The following is a 20,661-nucleotide window of genomic DNA, read 5'->3' on the forward strand; positions in this document are numbered from 1 at the left end:
AACACCATGATGAGACCCAAAGGGTTTAGTTTGCCTTATGGGCATTTACAGCTGACTGCCAAGGGTCCACAGCGGGTCACACCTCTGCTTGAGGGGAAATCATTTCATCAATCAGACTTGAGAGTGCACCAGCTTCCTGGGTCACAACCTCTTGTCTACAGGGGTAATATTGATCCCACAATCATGCCGGTGCCGTCGGGTGCCTAGACGTCTAATTTGGATGGAGGAAACTAAGTAACTGTTTCTATCTGTGTTAGGTGGTTCCGACTGTCTTGTCAACAGGGCGCCAGCCTGGGCAATGTGTATGGTTAATGGTGTGGTTGAAGACTGAGGGGCTGGGTCACCAGAGATGGTCAAAGAACTGTGGCGGTTTACCTTTCTGCTAATTGGAAAGTACAGCAATTGCATATAACTGTAAAGTGTATATACAATGTGTGTTTCATTTTGAGTTCAGTGTTTGTGTGTTATACAAAGACAAGTGTGTTTATACATAAGGAGTGGAGTATTTTTGTAGCATATATTGCGAGGGGGGTGATGTGCCAATGCTTTACACTAGAGCCCTGAGAATACACCTGGCTGCTCTGGGCCAAGCTACCAGAGGTGAGCACAGGTTATCGGACAAGTGTATCATTCTCATCCTATTTGGAACTGTGGTGTCTGATTGGCTTTGATGCATCTTTGCCAGCCCGAAACCGCTGGGTCTAACACTACATAATTATCTTATTTACTTTGCTGTTGGCTATTTTTTAAATCTTGCTGTCAAATTTTGTGATTTTTTTATTGTTTCAACTGATGCATGAATATATTGTGTTTTCAGTGAGATCTTTTGTGGCGTCTTTCTAAACTGAAAAACTGTATTGATTAATTGATTGACCTTAGGGCCAATTTAGAGTTTGGCTGTGGTAGTCCACTTGTCAAGGCGCTGGAGAATATTATGTGCTCCAAACATATCCATGACTGTTTGCCAGATTAAAGGATGACAACTGACCAGCTGTGATCACTGTACCTTCAGAGGAACCACTGTCACTGCGGTTGCTCTAAAGGTACAAAATATTTTAGTGGATGGCTTTCTTCCTTTTTGGCAGCCGTGGACCACACTTTTTTTGTTTTTACAAAAGCAAATTAATGATGGTCACTTTTTTCTGAATGTGACCTTCAGGTTTTCCCGGGCAGTGATGAACAGAAAAAAGGCCATTGGGCCATCCACTCTAAATTGGGTGGGTGGTCTGATGGCTTTGCTTTTCCAGACCCTCCTTGGTCGAACCATTGCAGTAAGTTTTCCTATAACAGAGTCAGCAAGGGAACTACAGTCAGAAAACTGACGGTCCACCTGATTCAGAATTGGAAAAAATTGCATCAGGCACTGGTTATCTGCTCCAGTCACTCTTGCAAAAAACAGTTCTGAAAGAGGACCTCTTTTTCAGTCGCGGCCAGCATGACTCGTGGGTGGGGGGCAGGCGGCCGCGCAGGGAGGGGGTCGCACGGAGGGGTTTAGTTTAATTTATTTTTTTAAGTTAACTTACCTTCGCTTATCCCGGTCTGGTCCTGTGTCGTCTCTGCTTCTCTGCTCCTCACAGGATACGGGCAGCCCCCCTCCCCTCCCCTACGCCAATCACAATGCTGCAATGGCCGCATAGTAATTGGTTGGGACGTCGTCCACACAGGCGTCTATGAGGAGGCCATTTTCTCCATGTAGGCTGCATGCAGCCTATATAGAGAAAACGCAGCATGCTCATGACTGGTTTATTCGGCCGACCGAACAGTCAGTGCCCTCAGAGTGGGCAAGCCACTCGTCCCCTGACCTAGAGCAAGACCGCCCACCTGCCCACCCCCAACCAAACCCTTCTGTATTCTCACATTGCGAGAAGTAGAAACATTAAATGGTATTTGTAATACCATTTTATGTTTCTGCTTCTCGCCCTGTGAGAAAGCAGTTAGGCCACGCTCCTTCACCCACATGGAGGAGCCGCCCCGGCTCTTTTTAGAAATTTTGAACAAAATAAAATAAAACACTTGGCCACACTGGGAGACTTATTTACAAGCCTCTCGAGCTACCAGTGTGTCACTTTTGATATGGGAAAAAGTGGAATACTGGTGGTTCAAGGGGCTTGTAAATAACACTCTTAGCATCTCCCGTAGACTCCAAAAATATAAATGTCTGACAAAAATAAGAGAACATGCACTGTGGGGCTTCCCTTCCCCATGGAGCAGTGACGCCTAAACAAAATCAAGTTGAAAATGTATTTCTTTATTACTTTCTAAAACACATTACATTATTCTTAAACACAGAGAGAAATATAAAAAATAGTGCTCTCCTATGCCACCTTTGCACAAGAGGTGCTACTGGAAACACTTAGTTAATTTGACATTGCTTTGAATATCACTTTGCAGATCTGGGGGAAAGGCTCTGACAGATCCTTCTGTCACTAAGCAAAGCACTGGAATAAAATGCACTCCCCTCCTTGGGTGATGGCAGGGGCAGACTGGCAGGTAACATTCTCATGATGCTCAAGCAAGGTCAGGACGGTCTTAAAAACAACAACCTATTGCTTTCTCAGGGCAGGGTTGCCCCAATAACAGGCCTTGAATTGGGTGAAGCTGGGAATGTCTGATGAAGTGAATAAAATGAGCTTTGGGTGAGACAAGGCACTAATATTGGACTATTGGAAAACATGATGTAGTATCAATCTTATTCCAAGGCCAGGGAAAGATAAATAAGAAACATTTCTCCCACGTAGACCATCACCCTCACCATACCCAAAGGCAAGGGAGTTAATTTTCTCCTTCCCCGGTCTTCACTCAGAGCTATGGAGGAGAGAATGATGCCCATACCCTCCCATCTTGCCCTAGAAAGAGCGGGCTATTTAAAGTTGTTGGTGCAAAATCCCCAGCACACGATTTAAATGTAGTAAAAATGTCTGAGTGCAAAGAGTGAGCACAAATTCAACACCACTACATTGATTCTTGTTCTCGTTTTCTTTTTTATTTCCTCAGGTCTTCAAACAGCCGATACGTGTTTCGTCACTAACATGGGAAATCGTCCCGCGACTTTATCAAGGCTTTCTTCTTCGTATATCTATTCGTTGTCTGTGGTGAAACGTCCGACCCACAGAAGGGTTCTGTTCACCTAGAAGTCCGCTGGTGTGAGCTATACATCACCCAAAAAGTTCTGGCTTGACGTCAAATTCGTTATCAAGCGTAAATCATAATCGCCGGTCTGCGGAAACGCACAAGAATGGACGCCCGCAGACCGGCGATTATGATTTACGTTTGATAACGAATTTGACGTCAAGCCAGAACTTTTTGGGTGATGTATAGCTCACACCAGCAGACTTCTAGGAGAACAGAACCCTTCTGTGGGTCGGATGTTTCACCACAGTGATAAAGTTGCGGGACGATTTCCCAAGTTAGCGACGAAACACGTGTTGGCTGTTTGAAGACCTGAGGAAATAAAAAAGAAAAAGAGAACAAGAATCAATGTACCGGTGTTGAATTTGTGCTCACACTTTGCACTCAGACATTTTTACTACATTTAAATCGTGTGCTGGGGATTTTGCATCTATGTATTAAAGTGGCCCTGATCACTGATTTAGGGAGACTAGTGGTTCTCCTTAGCTTGCAGCACCGAGATCAAGATATCACTCGTGTTACCCTCCTGAGTGGCACCGCTAGCCCTATCAATAATACCACTGAACCTCATTGTATTTAAAGTTGTGCTTCCCCGTCTTATCTCCTTGGAAGAGAGCAAGGGATGTTTGCCTGAACCTCTCTTACCTAGAGCAAGAGCAAGGTGGGAAATGCCCCCCTCACCTTGCCCACAAGAGAGAGGGGAAAATTGACCATATCCCCAACTCCTTGCCAAGGTTGAAGGTAATAAAAAACTCATCATTGGGTTGCCCATGGGTGAGGAGCAAACTGCCCCCAACCCACCTCACCTTGCACAAGGGCAAGGGAAGGAATGGCCCCTGGGCCCATCAACTTGCCCAAGGAAAAGGGGCTCAATATTGCAAAAGAAAAGCAAGTGAGCTGGCACCTGTTGCTGTTCCTTGCTCCCAAATGGGAATAAAGAGCAGGAGTGGGTGCCAGCTGAACCTTTTATATGTGGCCTGCACAATGCTGAGGGCAGGCACACTCAGGGGCAGCAGAGTCAGGGCAGAACACAGAGGTTGCTGTGTTGCAGGGGAACATTGAGGGGCTACAGGGGACGGGTAGCGCATACATGGGACATAACGGAGCACATATAGGGGATTCAGATAAATGCGGGCACATAGATGGGCTGCAGGGGCAAAGCAGGGCTACACATTGAGGGGCTGTAAGAAGGTTTTGGCATATAATATATATTGTCACAAACTTTAGGAGTTAATATCCTATATTCATCTCATGTCCCAACCCCACTGTACTAACTCAGCCTTGTCTTCCACCGTCAAGAGAAAATCTTCACATTACCACACATCTTTGTACACAAAATATAACACACTGCACAAAACAACACTTATTTAACTATGCCATGTGGCAATACTCCCACCATCATAAATACATCCACACAATAAACAACAAACATCAACCAACCCACCCTAATTTGCCAACACACTTTACGTTCATTCACTCAGCATCCTATGACAAAACACTCGCTATCATATGTACCCACCCAACATCATAAAAAACTGCATTCACATAATTTTATGTCCACACAAGAACTAGTAAATATCACCACACCCCCTCTCAGACTACCACACTGCTATGTTCATAGGCTCACAAACACAAGTCCCCACAACCACAATCAAGTGCCCTAACAGCCACAATCTAACAACAAAACAACCAACAACATATGCCAAAACACCGACATTCACCCCTCCAAACTCACCATGGAACCATCTCACGATCAGCATCATGCACCCACACACCCACGGTCATTTACCAGCACACTAAATGTTCTGCACCCATCCAAACACAATATACCAGTGCTTTCCATTGTCAGCCCTAGAAGTTATATACACCATTACACATTTACACACTTACAAACATAATCAACGATTCTATCAAATATATCTCATTTCAAGTTTTCCATGCAGTAGAAAGGGCCACAAACCCATCATACACCCACACAGCCCTGGTGTGTCACACCAAAAACATAGTCATCACATCATATACCCTTTTATGCACTTATTTACAAAATTGATTAAACTCTCCAGCACATCTCGTTTCAAGCTCTCTCAACTTGTAAGAGTGGTGGGGGTGAATGTTAGCTTTGTATATTGGGGTGGGAACAAAATGTGAAGGTTGCCCTTTAACTCATTAATTTAATGACTTATTAGCTTTTATGGTGAAGTCATTGTCAACATACCTTGTCTATGCATCTACTCTTCCTTCCCTAGCAACTCCCTTTCATATGTACCTCAGGTCTTTCTGTTCTCCTGTATCCTACTGTCTTTCTGACTCTTCTTTCATACAATTGAGGCTGTGTATTTTTATCAGTGTAGTATGTAACCCTGGCACGTGCTGCTTTTTTCAAATATCCAGTTGTGCATCGTGTGTATTTTTTCCATTACTCTATACATTTTTTGAACCATTTATGTACTTCTTGTTATTTTTGTTGTGCTTATTTTCACCATTACTATATTTATCTCTATGTGCCCACTATGTACCTCTTGTTATTATAGTTTGTGCTTACTCTGTAAAGCACTCTAATACCTTCGGGTCAAGTTTGTGCTATATAAAACTCACAAATAAATTAAAAAATATTAGCCAACCTTAACATTCTTTCAACTTCAGTTTTTTGGTGGGAAATAGATATAGATGCCAATATAGATACAGTTAAGGATGTAGCTATGGATAAATAAATATTGATACTGATAAAACAAGATCTATTTTCCAATCTGGATTAGTTCACAGACAAACTTCTCATTACAACGCTAGTCTCTGTAATGAAGAGAGAAGAGCCTTAATTACCCACAATGCTTCGGGCTCAGACTGCAGGTTTTCCCAGTGACCTCCAGTCCTGCAGAGAGACTCTCTCTAACTGGGCGTGGCTGTGCCCTCCAAATTACGAGCTCACTCTGAGCTCTTTGCTTTATGGTTAGTAATATGCACCTGTTTATTGTTTTGTCCATTTTGCCGTTTCCTATGTCGCCCCTGGGTATTTTGATGTTTTCCCGGGTCCCAGCAGGAAGGCGGTGCCCCTGCTGTGAGAGAGAAGCGTGTTGTCATGTCTGTGGTGACTTGCTTTCCGAGCTGCCTGCAATGCGCAGTCAGAGGATAATAAATGTGCCCTGTACCACACAGACCATATAAGAAAGACACCATGTTTAAACGTAGCAGTGAAAACGCAGCAGGTAGACACGGTGAGAGGTGCGACTTTAGAAATGATGAGAAACAGCAAGCACTTTTCTCTGGATTTTCCCGATTTCTTCAGCTTTTGAGACTTACAGGCGTGGCAACCTTAAATGACAGGGGTGGAGAAAATGCCTGCACTACTACCGGGACTTAGAATAGATTCGGTCCTGACTTCTCCCCTTCCCCACCTCTTCACGCGCTCAACCTACCCCTGCTTGATACAGAAGTAATTTCTCTCTATCGAGCGGCACCTTGTTTTTTTTCCTATCTCTGCTCATATGAGTCGCCCCGCGAAACCGTGACAAAACTTAAGATCCTGCCTCACAGCATTGGCAAAAAACATGTTGCAATTCACGTGCTTTACTGTCTAGGTAAGTATTTAAGGAAAGGTTTAGGACTATGAGGTATTTACTAGTTTTGCAAAAGGAATCCCCTCCAATAGAGTTTACCACCTCAGCATACAGACACCTTCAATGTTACATGAACATTTAAAAATGCAAGCAGCCATGGGCAAGAATTTACCAGTCCCCCACTTCTACAATTCACGTTTGTCACTGCCTCCTTAATTATTCGGCTGCATTTTAGTCATTGATCCCTCTCGACCCTGCCCCTCCCCTTGTGAGTCCCTGAATTTCGTAATCCGCACATAAATTAGGAATTCCTACTTCCCTGCAGCCTAAACTCCACTGCGGTAATATATCGTGGAACATGTAGGTTTTATAACACTTCCGGGTTGCATTCCTGCATCCTTCACACACGGGACGTTCGGAAGCGTGTGGCGTATGCGAAATACCTCTCTTATATCCCTGCACCATTTCGCATTGACATTCAGGAAGGGGGGGTGGGGGCGTCTGTGCAACTCTATGGACCCTGAATGACACAAGGGATGGCCGGGGCGTGTTGCGGGAGCTGGCTTTGTTCCCGGCTGCCCGGTCCCCATCTGCCTCAAACTTGCTGCAGTGATGCGCGCCGGGCTTCAGTCGGGCATTGCAGCAGCGTCACGCCTTACCTTCTCCGGTGACGTCTGTAGGACTGAAGAGGAGCTTTGGAGGGCAGTGAGAATAAGGCGCGGCAAGGAGGCTTGTTAATAATATTAATTATAATATTAAAGACAAGTCTCCCTTCAGCTGAGCTCTGTCCGGCTTTCCTTTTATTGCGGACGGGTTTGTCCTCGCCCAGGCTGCGTCCTGCTCTGCAGGGGCTGCCAGACTGAGAGGGGGGAGGGGCAGGCGAGGCACTTCACTGGCAGCTCATTCAGCCACGTGGGCTCCCCACCCGGCAAAGGGGATGGGAAAAAATCCCCACCTTCAGCAGATCAATTAAGGAAGCCGAGAGCTGCTTCTTGCCATGTAGGCGAATATGCTGGGAGTATAAAAAGGCAGAGCAGAGGCAGAGGGAGCGCTGTGAGAGCCACGCACCACACACACATACACACATATCCCAAAGTCTTCCAAGATGAGCTACACACTGGAAACGCTGGGCAACCCCTCCTATAGGAGGATTGCGGAGACACGGACCAGCTACAGCAGGACGAGCGCCTCGCCGTCCAGCGGCTTCAGGTCGCAGTCCTGGTCCCGGGGCAGCCCCAGCACCATCTCCGCCTCCTACAAGAGGAGCAACCTGGCCGCGCCAAGGGCGTACAGCTCCACCGTCCTCAGCTCGGCAGACAGCCTGGACTTTAGCCAGTCCTCGGTGCACAATGGTGACTCCAAGTTCTTGTCTCGGTCCAATGAGAAGGAGCAGCTTCAGGGGCTGAATGACCGCTTCGCCGGCTACATTGAGAAGGTGCACTACCTGGAGCAGCAGAACAAGGAAGTTGAGGCTGAAATCCAGGCCCTGCGGCAGAAGCAGGCCACCCACTCCCAGCTGGGTGATGTCTACGACCAGGAGATCCGGGAGCTGCGCGCCCTCCTGGAGCAGGTCAACCACGAGAAGGCTCAGATTCAGCTGGACACCGACCACATTGAGGAGGACATCCAGCGGTTGAAGGACCGCTACGAGGAGGAGGCACGACTCAGGGACGACACAGAAGCCACCATCCGAGCCATGAAAAAGGACATCGATGAGGCCTCCATGATCAAGGTGGAGCTGGACAAGAAGCTGCAATCCCTCCAGGATGAGGTGGTCTTCTTCAGGAACAACCACGAGGAGGAAGTGAACGAGCTCCTCGCCCAGATCCAGGCCTCGCAGATCACAGTTGAGAGAAAAGACTACCAGAAGACGGATATCACCTCCGCCCTGAAGGAGATACGCTCCCAGATGGAGTGCCACACCGACAAAAACATGCAGCAGGCAGAGGACTGGTTCAAGTGCCGCTATACCAAGCTCACAGAGGCAGCCGAGCAGAACAAGGAGGCCATCAAGTCCGCCAAGGATGAGATCTCTGAGTACCGCCGTCAGCTGCAGTCCAAGAGCATTGAGCTGGAGTCCGTGAGGGGTACGAAGGAGTCCCTGGAAAGGCAGCTCAACGATATTGAGGAGCGCCACAACATGGACCTCGGTACCTACCAGGTAAGCTCATTAAAGCTTCACAAGCTTGTGCACTATCATCAGAATCAAAGCAATGTATCATCACCCCATCGCATGAACCTAAAATCCTTATCAGATGCATCTCAACTATATATATATTTATATATAAATGGAACTCTAGGGACTTTAACAACAGCCCATGATTGTATCATCACCCTTTGTACCTCAACCCCACCCTGTGTGCCTGTCATCTCAGCCTCAATGCATATACCAAGGATAGTGATCCTATGTACCTGAAACTGACCCCATGTGTATACAGTCATCCTCAAAAAGTCAGTCCATGTATACTTTACCGTTATCTACATGTCAGCTTTCTCCTGTGCATCTATAGTCACCTCATGTATTTCAACCGGCCTGCTATAGGTATTGTCAAACATGTATCTCTTCCCAAGAATCTCAGGTGTGTGTGTCTGCTTGTGTGTGAGTGTGTTTGTGTGTGCGTTTCGGGATTGTCTCCCCAGACACCTCAAACCGAGCTCATGTATAGATTGTTTCTGAGGTATCCCAACTCCCATTGTGTATAGTGTCATGCCACGTGCCAGGACCACACCCCCTATGCACAATGTCATCCCATGCATTTATCTCTTCATGGGAAAGCTACACTTTGCCTTCATGTAGTGTATTTGTCGTATTAACGACCCCTAAGTTAACCCTCAATATGCCATATGCTTCGCCTGCGTACGTCAAAGCATCCTGTGACTTGTTTGTCATCTCAAAGATACCGACAATCATCCTGTATTGTGTCTTTAGTAAGCTTGTTCATGTGTTGCTGATGACAGCCTTGAGGTCACCCATGTTTGCTGCAGCCATGCAACCTGTGCTGACCACTTGCTTTGGCTCTATAGGTCAGTGTTGCCTATAGAGAGTGGTGAAGGATTAAAGCTTCTTGAATGTTCGTATGTGTTTTTTGCTAGTTTGAAAACGAAATCACCACCAATCCATAAGTCATGACAATGCCCCCTTCGTCAGCCGTTTTCTGAAATGTTCTGTATTGTCGTGTATCCAAAGAGTAAGATGGGAATTCGAACGAAAAGCAAGCTTGGGCTATTTATTGTGAAAGGCTGTGTTTTGAAATAATTATGCAATGTGTCAGATGCAACCCATGGCTGGGGTTCTCCACCCTTACAAATGACAGGAACATATCACAAAAACATAAATATACAAGAAATATTGGCGGGCACGTGCCGTAGCCTACTGCTTGAAAAAAGATGTAAACATTTCGTTTATCTACTTTGCATGCTCTCCTGAACGTTTTCAGAATAGAAATTGCAAGAAAAGTGAAATAAAGAGGTTTGCTAACGATCACACTGTGCAGTGTAGTTCAGACGCTGGGATTGCAACTCATTCTTGCAGTTCAATATGGGATAGCTAGAGCACTAGACCACACCCACTCTGCATGGCAGATTATAAACTGCATTTCTGATTCTTGTCATCGATAATATACTATGGTAGTTTAGGGCTGTTTTGGATGGTGGGACTGTATGTTTTTTGTTTTTCCGTGGTTGGAGCCTGCTCAGTGCTGTACAGTGTGGGCAGGAATCGTCTACGCCGATGCAAATCTGAGCCCCTGCTGTAGAAAGTTCTCTCACCGCGTGGGATGGTTCTGGTGCAGAGGCGGGACTGGTGCAGTGCAGGGAGGGGACGTGGTCTATTGGCGAAATTGCCAAGTTTTGAGGCAGGCGGTCAGAATTTCAATCCCGGCTCTCCCACTTTTTCAACATTATGTGATCTTGGGCACAGCACACTGTCTTCTGCTGCCTCACTTAAGCAATTTGCCAAATTCAGTAGAGTTTAGCCAGACAAGCAAAAAAGATAACATGTTTTACATTTTGGAAAAAAAATGTATCATTATTTTGACCCTTGAGGCATCTATATGCAGCTCAGTTGATGGTGTTGTGCTATATGAGTCCCCTTCCTCCTTCACTTTGTTCTCACTATAGGGCACTGCAGACATTGTCACTTTCCTCTCTGCCATGCGGCATATAAATAAAGGAAGAAGCCAAGGGCATCATAACGTAAACTGATAACGTGAAGCTATGTAGATAACCTATAATGTTCATCTGGCTCCTAATATATTTTTGCGAAAGTCATTGTATTTCTATCGGAAACACAGCATTTTTAAAATAACTTTTATTCAGGATATGTCCTTGTTTTGCACATTTCATCCCGTGAAGCCACGATGCAGCATTTGACAATGTCATCTTACTCTGAAAGTGGCTGGGTTGGTGCAGGGACCCCACCCTTGCGTGATGTCCACACCCCCTCTCTGGTCCACCCTCCCCAAAACACGAGAGAGAACTCACCAAAAGATTTCAGAGGAGTATATGACTTTCTTCTGGAAAATTACCAGTGTATCTGGAAACAAACCATAAACCAAGTTTTTTTTAATTTAATTTGTTTTAGTTTCTGAAATTATTTTTGGACTCACTTAAGAGTTACTTCTTAGTTAATGGTTTCTAATCAGGTAATGCCTGCTAGTGTTGAAGTTACAATAGGCTTTCTAGGTATATCTGATTTTTTTTTTAAACTGACCTTTGTGGGGTTTTGGATTTACAGCATGTACAAGATTATTTATAGGGGAAAAGATTATTCTGGACAGTCACAGGGTATGGGCTACAGGGAAATAAGAGTTTTGTGGCTATGGGACTCTCTACCATTGGAATTGGAAGATAAGGGAATGGGACCCACTGGCAGGGGCTTTTGACACTTTTTGACAATGTTTCCATCCGGGCATGAGTCCCTCTGTTCATGGCTCTATCATGGCATGGGTTAATAGAAGCATATCAGCCTCTGAGCGTGTGTAATCTTGCCCATGGAACCCTATGTGGAGCTCCCCGGACATATATCTGTCTGCTGTGAGGCTGTTGCAGCATGGGGCCATCTGTGCATGGAGTAAGGTAAGCATGAAGTTGTCTAAAGTGCTGTCTGGGACAGGGGAAGATGTCATACAACGAATTAGAAAATGACCTATCAGGACATTGTGCTATCTACGTGCATAGTTATGTGGGCACTTGTCTGTCTGATCCCTGCATTATTTGACTGCAGAGCTACAAAGGGTTGGGTTTTTGAAGTGATGGATTTAATAGGCAATGGGATTTCTTGACATCTGTGTATCCGGTCACTCGTCTATCTGTCATCGGGCAGTTTGTGCCCAGCCACATCTTCGTGCATGTCTGTGCATGGGATCCACTGGTGATAAGACTGTCTGTGCAAATCTCAAGCCATGTGGGCGAGTGAGCAGTGGGCTTTTCATGAACTGGGTCCCCTGGAAATCCAGATTCATGAGCAGATATTCCTGTTGGTGTGGATTCATCTAGCCTTGCTCTTCGGGGCAGAGGACGACCTGAGCCTGGCTCTAGCTGGCCTTCATTCTATGCATCGTGTCGTTTCATAGCCATTAACTCACATGCATCCTTGTATCTCTCCTAGGACACCATCCAGCAGCTGGACAACGAGCTGAGGGGCACGAAGTGGGAGATGGCGCGTCACCTGCGGGAGTACCAGGACCTCCTGAATGTCAAGATGGCCCTGGATATCGAGATTGCTGCATACAGGTAGGGCGGCTACGCGTCCTGAATATTGATAGCACTGCAGAGCGGCTGACGGGAAACCCTAGACAGCCGAGCATGGGCGTGATTCTGCAGCGTCATGCTGGAAGGAGCCTGCCTCGCGCAGATGGCATGGCGCAGCACGCCCCGCCTCTGCTGTGCTCACACAACGGCCACCAAAGCGCTTCCATCACGTGCTATTTCACAGCAAAAAGAAAAGAAAAGAGAATCCTGCTTTATTATGTGTAGCAGAGATATTTATCCCACCAACCCCATTTGTAACTGCTGCAGACTGCCAGGCAGGGGCGCAGCTTCAGGGGGTGTTTGGGGTGTTACACTCCCCAATAAATGTATTTTCTGATAAATATTTGGGTGTAGGTGTTTCAGTCGGCTATAGTGAGGTGTCTGTCGGATTTCCCCAGGACTATTTACACACACACACAGACAAAAATGCACACACACTCTCTCTCCCTCTGTTTTGACATTCCTAAAAAATGCTGGGTGTTTTACAAAATATTGTGTTTTCTCTCTATCGGTGCCCCTACCAATCTACATCCATCTCCCCTTTCACTGCCCCTTAGTTCCCTTTCATCCACCCTCCTTGTCGTATAATGTTTTTTACCATTATATGCCAGCGTGATTCTTGGAGGATCTGAACCTCACCCTCCGCGCCCCCCCCCCTCCCTAATTTACTGACCAAGCCACGCCCCTGCGGCCAGGCTACTCAGTGAAAAGCATCAGAGTGACGCCCAGAGACAGAAGATGGGGATGACTACGTCCCAATCTGTCCTTAGATCCAACTACAAATTTGTAAAGATTGAATCAACACGAAATAGTCTAAAGTTCTGGAAGATATGAGGCTGCTGTTTATTGTGAAAACAACTCACAAGTCCGAAGCCTGGAAAAGCCGACTCAGACTTTTATCTTTCAGGGGTTGATAAAATGACTCGATTGAATAGGGTCATGAGAACGGCTGGAATTTTAAAAGCAATAGACTCGTGTATCTATTGTGAGATATTCAGTTAGTAACCATTAAACAAACATGGCTCCGGTAAAAGACAGCTCTGTGGGTTATGCACCAGCGGCAGAGATCTGAACCAAAAATGTAAATAACGGGTGTAAATCCCAAGAGCACTGACTTCTGCTTTCGAAGTGCCAAGTTTGATAAAATAAATGCAACTGGAGTTGTTGAAATTGCACAGTGTTAGGGCTCCAAGAATTAGTGCAGCCTGTGAGGTGCATGTCAATCACATTCAATGAGATGCCTCTAAAAATAACTTAGGCTTCCAGTAAACTGAAATTAGAAAAGATTAAGGCGTATTTTAGTTGCAGCAGTTGAAACTTTCAGCAGCAAGGCAAAGGAATGAGGGTGTTTGGAGATACATTCTCTCATACACACCTGAACTGTGCTGATGCACAAGGGGGTAGAGTGTGAGAAGCCCATATAGTGGTAGTGACTTATGCTTAATAGCTTTCAGGTCAGCAACCTCTGATTCTTGCATCGCATTGGACATTCAAGCGACTAGAGGGACTCAGCCCACCAATGTGCTTTTCGAGAACACTCGCCATAGATTATTTATAAAGATGATATTTATAGTTGCAGGATTAGCTAATCCCACCATTTATTTAATTAGAAACGATATGTCATTAAAAGTAGGGAGAAGCAAAGAAATCTGTTAATTTGTCAGAGACATAGCTCTGTGGAGCCAGGGTCATATCTGCAGCCTTCATGTTGCATAAATGGAGTTGTGGTCCACTTGACGCAGCCTTTCATCATTCTGAAGTTAGTGCTACAAGTCATACGATGGGAGGACATGTGCTACAAAAAAGAAGTCAATGTAACATCTGGCACAAGCGATGCTTTTAGCGGTACTATTCTTGGGACAGTTACTTGCCTTCTTCTAACTCTATAAAGTCGCATTGCTGGGTGCAGCTGCATTTGTTTTCCTGCTGAATGAACAGTTCCTGTTTTCATCCAGGCCGGAAGCTGTTCACTGAAGCAGAGTACTGCGGCGACTCTTGGAGATGTATTTTTTGCACTTGCACTAAAAAAAATCAGCGTTATAAAAGGGGTGTGGACCTCATTTTCTCTAACAAGCCTGCTTATTTTATTAATTGGATTGAAATAACTTGAGATTTCATAACAAAGCACCGTGATATGTTATGTGCAAGAGAATCATGTCCATGCTGAGACCAGCATTTGTGATATGTATAGATTATCAACAGTGGGTGAAGTGACTCAATGGGTTAAGCCCCTGTTGTAGGACTATGGGAGCCACAGGACACAGATTCTAATACAGACAAAGCTAGACATGTTTCCCTACTTCGAGTCTAAGTACATACAGCTAAGATTAGTGCCTAAAACTAAGATGGTGAGAGGTAGTTGTGTGTACCGTATAAGTTATTGAGTTTATTATCATATTTATATAAGGGGCTAAAACTCAGGGATTTCATATCACTTTCAATGGTCAGCCGGCTGCTTAATTTGTGCTTGTTTCAGCATGCCACCTGTATGTTACAGATCCTAGATGCTCACCGGATTCTATAGAAATGATAAAAGGCTGTAATGAGGAAACTAAAGTCCTGATTGCGAGTTTGGCGGTTTGACCGCCTGCACGCCGTGTCTACGGCTGCCAATAGATCACATCGCTGTCAGTCTTCTGACCGCCGTATTACATGTTTACCACGGTGCCGACAGTGTGGCTGCAGATATCTTGTAGCCATGTTGACTATTTTTCCAAATGTATCGGTGCATGTGTAAACATTTTGACTGCATATGTTTCAAATGCACACACATGCATGATACATGTGGAAAAATACCATCTAGCCATTGCTGGAATCTGGCCTATATATAGGCAGTCCAAGCAATGGGTATATGGCACAAAAAGGACTAATCTGTATATCGCTGCAAATAGGGTCGTAATCCTCAGTGTGAAGATGCTGCTGTAAATTTGGGTCCTGAAAAAATGTATCCATGTCAAACTCTGATGGGAAGAATAGGAAAGGGGTGAGCATGCACCCCGAATCCTTAATTTCTGCCAACTTGAAGCTGGTGGTCCCACCACTGCCGTCAGCTCGTCGGAAAGCCAACTCATAATATGAACGGCAATTAAACTCCTCTGCACCGCACCATGGCAGCTGCTTTTCCCCGACCCCATTGGTCTGCGGTGTGCTGGCGGGTCTCGTCGGTTCACTCGCGGTCTTTACAATAGCAATCCCCCCAACTCGTAATACGGCAGTCGGATCGCCGAGCTCGCGGCGTTCGGACCATGGGTACAGCAGTTCACGGACCATCAAACTCATAATAAATCCCTATATCTGCACCTTTACATCTCAGTGGCAGCAGATTCAAAGATCTCCTTTGCACCATTGGATATTTTTGTTGTTGAGTTTTATAAAGAGCAAACTAGACCCGAAGATATCAGGTATCAGAGCGCTTTACATGAGCACCAGTTACATTACAGACGGACACACTTTCATTTTTTTTAGGCACAGGGAGATTACGTGATTTGCCCAGAATCACAGAATGTTGAGCGTGGTTGCCGAGAGTGACTCAAACCCCATTCCCTAGCTTTGAGCTCAACAGCTCTAGCTGTAAGGCTACTTCCTCTCCTCAAACTTGCACAAACCAATTTCAACATGTGTTAGTGTCAGAGCCGAGGAACCCTCTTTTGGCTGAAAATAGTACCAAGAATAGGTGCATTTGAGGGTGACAGCTGAGAGGAGTAGTGGTGTGGGAACACAAGGCAAGGAAAAGTAGATAATAATACTGACCATTTATATTGTACAGACTACACAATCAACTGTCTCTCGAAATTGGTTGTCCTAGAGCCCGACTCATCAGTACTTATTCCTCTGGCCTTGGAAGGAAGGGACGATGAGTCATTAGTGTTGAAATTCAAATAAGGCATTCGTGAACTGGCAACGGGTTTTCTCTGCAAACTTCATGAACCTTCTTTGCAAAACTTTCTAAGCTTCAAAAGAAAATGAAAGTGTCAAAGTTGAAATAAATACAGACAATCCTCCCACAATAGTAATTATTGCAGGAAACGACCCTCTTTTTGTGGAGGATTTTGGCCAAAAATATTTTAGGGACATTTAAAAAAAATGTTTTTATGGGCACGTTTGCCATACAAGCATTGTGGGTAAATGTCTACGTTAGACACTCCATATTTAAAAGTGTAACTCACAAGCCACATAAAATTGCAGTCAGCAGGAGTCCAAATGTCCAAGCTAAATCGCCATTCTATTCACATTTTACATCGTGGCTGAATTAAAACCAGTGCCACCCTTATCGAACAATGATACAGTAACCCAAAAAGAAATGCGATTTCCGGGAGCATTCCCATGCAAATACGGGATAATGTTGTTGGATAAAAAAGAGGCAGGCTTTTTTTTTTAAGTTTCATACAAACGAGAGTAATTCGCATGAATCATATTTGTAAAAAAAAGTGATATTTCACATCTTTTTGTATTTTGCCCAATTACACCAACAGGATAATGGCTTCACACACCCTTTAGGTTAGACTCACCTGTATTTATGAATATTCTAGTTCTAGTTTGAATCATGAATGCTGCACAGACCTTCAGCATTCGTATATATGAACACATTTGCAATGTGTCAGTACATAGCATATAATATATGTATATATATATAGTTAATATTTGCTATAATATATTTGAAACCATGGATACCTCACTGCATTAAATTTCGGACATTATACAGCTGCTACAGATTGAAGGATGATTTATATATATATATATATATATATATATATATATATATATATATATATATATATATATATATATATATATATATATATATATATATATATATATATATATCCACACAGAAAAGGTTGCCCTAATAAGAAACGCCTGCACAGTGGAAGATAATTTCCTTTCATTTATTGCGGATGCATGTTCAGCGTGCATTCCTCCCCCATCTCAGATGCCAAATGCATTTCGGGCTCCATGCCCTTGTTCACTGGCTAACACGCAGGTCCCGGCAGCTGTAGGGACTACATGGCATCCTCCAATCTGTAGCAGCTGCATAATGTCCGAAATCTAATGCAGTGAGGTATGCATGGTTCCACATATATTAATGATTTGTATTCTGTTGCTCGAATAGTTGACATCTATGTTTCATTTATTAATGGAAATATTATGAGTATAGCACAAAAAAAATAAATGGTTATTGTGCACATTGGAAGCAATACTGACTCTTTTAACTAGCATGTATGCCCACTGCGGTATCCTAATTCCAAACAGATCATACTTTCAATAACTCATTGGTACTCATTTTATTATCTTCATAATGATAAAAGGTTTCGTTTTTCCTGTTGGAATATGAAATTGTAGCCAAGAAATTTACAAATTAATTTGTGCAGCGGGTATTCTTTACACACCAATACTTGTATCATTCTCACTAATCTTCTGTTGCTCACTGTAAAAGTTGTGTAATCACTGTTGTAAGACAATTTTGAAAGACACCCTATTACACTTCAAAATCTTCAATTTACTCTTCTAAATTTTGTTTTGATTCTCTAGGAAACTGCTGGAAGGCGAGGAGACCCGATTCAGTGCCTTTTCTGGAAGCATTGCAGCCCCTTCTTTTCCGCCCAGGCAACCTCCTGTGAAGATCACACCCAGCAAAGTACAGAAATCCAAGGCCGAGCCTCCAAAGTTAAAAGTCCATCACAAGTTTGTGGAGGAAATCATCGAAGAGACAAAGGTGGAGGACGAGAGGTGTGAAATGGATGCTGCCCTTGCGGCCTTGGCCGAGGAGTATGCGGCCAGCGCTGCAGAAAAAGAGGAGGCACCAGAAGAGGAGGAGGAACCAGAGGAGGCCATTGAAGAGGAGGTTGTTTCTGCTGTAAGAGCAACAGTTGCATCAGCAGCACCTGGGCGGGAAGAAGAGGAGCAAGAAGAAGAGGGTGAGGAGAAGGAGGAGGAGGCAGAAGAGGAAGGAGAAGCTGAAGGATCTGAAAAAGAGGAAGCAGAGGAAACGTCGGAAAAGGAGGAGGGGGAAGAGGCTGAAGAGGAGGAAGGAGGAGAAGAGGCAACAGAAGAGGGTGAGGCTGAGGCTGATGAGGAGAAAGAAGAAACAGAGACAGCAGAAGAAAAGGAATCTGAGGAAAAGAGTGAAGAAGAAGGTGAAGCTGAGGCTGATGTTGAGGAAACTATTGTGGAAGAGACAATTGTGAGTGTAAAGGCATCGTCGCAGGCATCAGCACCTGAGGAAGAGGCAGAAGAAGGAGATGAAAATGAAGAAGAGAAGGCTGAAGGTGATGAGGAAGAGGCTGGAGGAGAAGAGGAAGAAGCAGAGACAGCTGAGGAGCAAGAGGAAGCCACAGAAGAACAGGAGGAAGCCACAGAAGAGCAGGGAACAGCCACAGAGGACCAAGAAGAAGAAGAAGCAGAAGGACAAGAAGAATCAACTGAGGACAAGGCAGAATCTACAGAAGATCAAGAAGAGGCCACTGAAGAAAAGGAAGATGCAACGGAAGAGCAAGAGGAAGTCGTAGAAGAACAGGAAGAAACCACAGAAGAGCAGGAAGAAACAGCAGAACAGGAAGAAGCATCTGAAGAACAGGGAGAAACAACTGAGGAACAGGAAGAATCCACAGAAGGCAAGGAGGAGGATGCTGAAGAACAGGAAGAGGTTGCTGGTGAAGAAGAGCAGGACGTATCTGATAAAGACAAAGATGCCTCTCCAGACAAAGAGGAAGACAGTATAGAAGAGGCCATCACTGTTTCTAAAGCAGCTACGGTTGGTTCCTCAAAAGAAGAAGCCAAAAAGTCAGAAGATGAAGAGGAGGCAGGTGAGGAAGAAGAGGGGGATGAACCTTCAAAAGAGGCTGAAAAGGAAGACATGGCAGTGAATGGTGATGCCCAAGACAAAGAGAGTGAGGAGGAAGAGGAAAATGAGAAAGAAAAGGAAGTGAGTGAGGAAGACAAAGGAGTTGTCACCAATGGCTTGGATGAAAGCCCATCAGAAGACAAGGAGAGCAATGAAAAGAGCAAGGAGACAGTTGTGATCACAAAAAAGGTGGAGAAAGTAACAGACGAAGATGGTGATGGAACCACCAAATATATCACTGAATCCGTGACAGTCACGCAGAAGGTAGAGGAGCACGATGAAACATTCAAGGAACGACTAGTGTCCACCAAAAAGATTGAGAAAGTGACCTCCAGCTCACGGGTAGTAGTAAAAGAGGTCAATGAAGGTGATTGAACACTCGGGTTAAATTAGATGGAAACATTAGAGTAAAGCCATATGACAGCTCCAAAATGCATGTGAATAAAAGGCTTCCGGCGGAAAGGGTTCTCTCATGGGTGGGCTCGAAGACACTGTATTTTACTTTCTGTGCAATATGGGGGATAAACATGCATGCAAGTTCAGGATGCGCTCCCTCCACGAAACTTAGGGAATCTAAAATAAAAGAACCACAAGCAATGCATGAGCTGTATTTACTGTACAAAGGAAGATTTGAATTTCCCTAAGATCTTGGAGGGACCCTTCTGAGGAACGTCTTAAGATGTAATTATGCAAAGAACAAACTGAGCCAAAAAAAAACAAAAAAACTAAGAAATATCGAAACAAGAAGTTTCCAAGCCTTAAAAGAAAGCTATTTATGAGTTATGTTTACCTCACTGGTGCGATTACAAAAGGACTTTTGTTTGTGGGAGACCCCTGTCGACATGCACAGTACCCAACATTCTATTGATCCATGTTAACGTCACAGCACTCCTTGCTCAATAAAAGTCATATTGGAAAAAAGAAACTTGCATTCTTGTGTCACTGTTAAGATATACATTTCAACAATTCAATGCTTGTTTCCATCCTCTGTGGAATGCTAACATTGGCAGAGCCAACAGGAATGCTTACAATGCTGGCACTGAATACTATTGTTTGGCTGCATGCTAAGTGGTGGGGGCTTGAAGCAGACAGTATTTTCCGTGGTACATGGGTGTAGGATAACTGGTTCTTAAATCCTCACAGCCCACATTCTTCCAGGCGTTAAGAGTTGTTAAATGCCCATCTGTTCTTCATGTGCCTCTGCCTTCAGCTCTCCCTATAACTGTTAAGTGGGCAGTTAACTCCTTGCTGCAGAGTGTCAGCAACTGTTAGTACCCTGAACAAATGGGAATGATGCCTAGGAAGAACAATGGAAAGTTGTGTCCTTTATTGAAGTCAAGGTGTGGTAAAGGATACAAAAAAAGCTGGTGTAGGCAGGGCTTTGAG

General features: G+C 44.6%; 1 protein-coding gene across 1 annotated transcript; it reads left to right on the forward strand.

Moving 5' to 3' along the window:
• Window positions 1-7,716: 7,716 nt before the first annotated feature.
• On the forward strand, window positions 7,717-20,200 carry NEFM (neurofilament medium chain). The gene is made up of 3 exons (XM_085633329.1): window positions 7,717-8,844; window positions 12,292-12,416; window positions 17,964-20,200. The coding sequence occupies exons 1-3, from the start codon at window positions 7,789-7,791 to the stop codon at window positions 19,648-19,650; spliced, it is 2,868 nt and encodes a 955-aa protein (XP_085489455.1). The 5' UTR covers window positions 7,717-7,788; the 3' UTR covers window positions 19,651-20,200.
• Window positions 20,201-20,661: the final 461 nt, after the last annotated feature.

The sequence above is a fragment of the Triturus cristatus genome, chromosome 11 (genome assembly GCF_964204655.1).
Source record: "Triturus cristatus chromosome 11, aTriCri1.1, whole genome shotgun sequence".
Classification (NCBI taxonomy): Eukaryota; Metazoa; Chordata; class Amphibia; order Caudata; family Salamandridae; genus Triturus; species Triturus cristatus.

Bases quoted from the DNA above. Each gene is read 5' to 3' on its own strand.
- NEFM (XM_085633329.1), top strand. From the start codon at position 7,789: ATGAGCTACACACTGGAAACGCTGGGCAACCCCTCCTATAGGAGGATT. The intron at 8,845-12,291 runs GTAAGCTCATTA...TATCTCTCCTAG, and splicing joins TGGACCTCGGTACCTACCAG to GACACCATCCAGCAGCTGGA. The intron at 12,417-17,963 runs GTAGGGCGGCTA...TTGATTCTCTAG, and splicing joins ATCGAGATTGCTGCATACAG to GAAACTGCTGGAAGGCGAGG.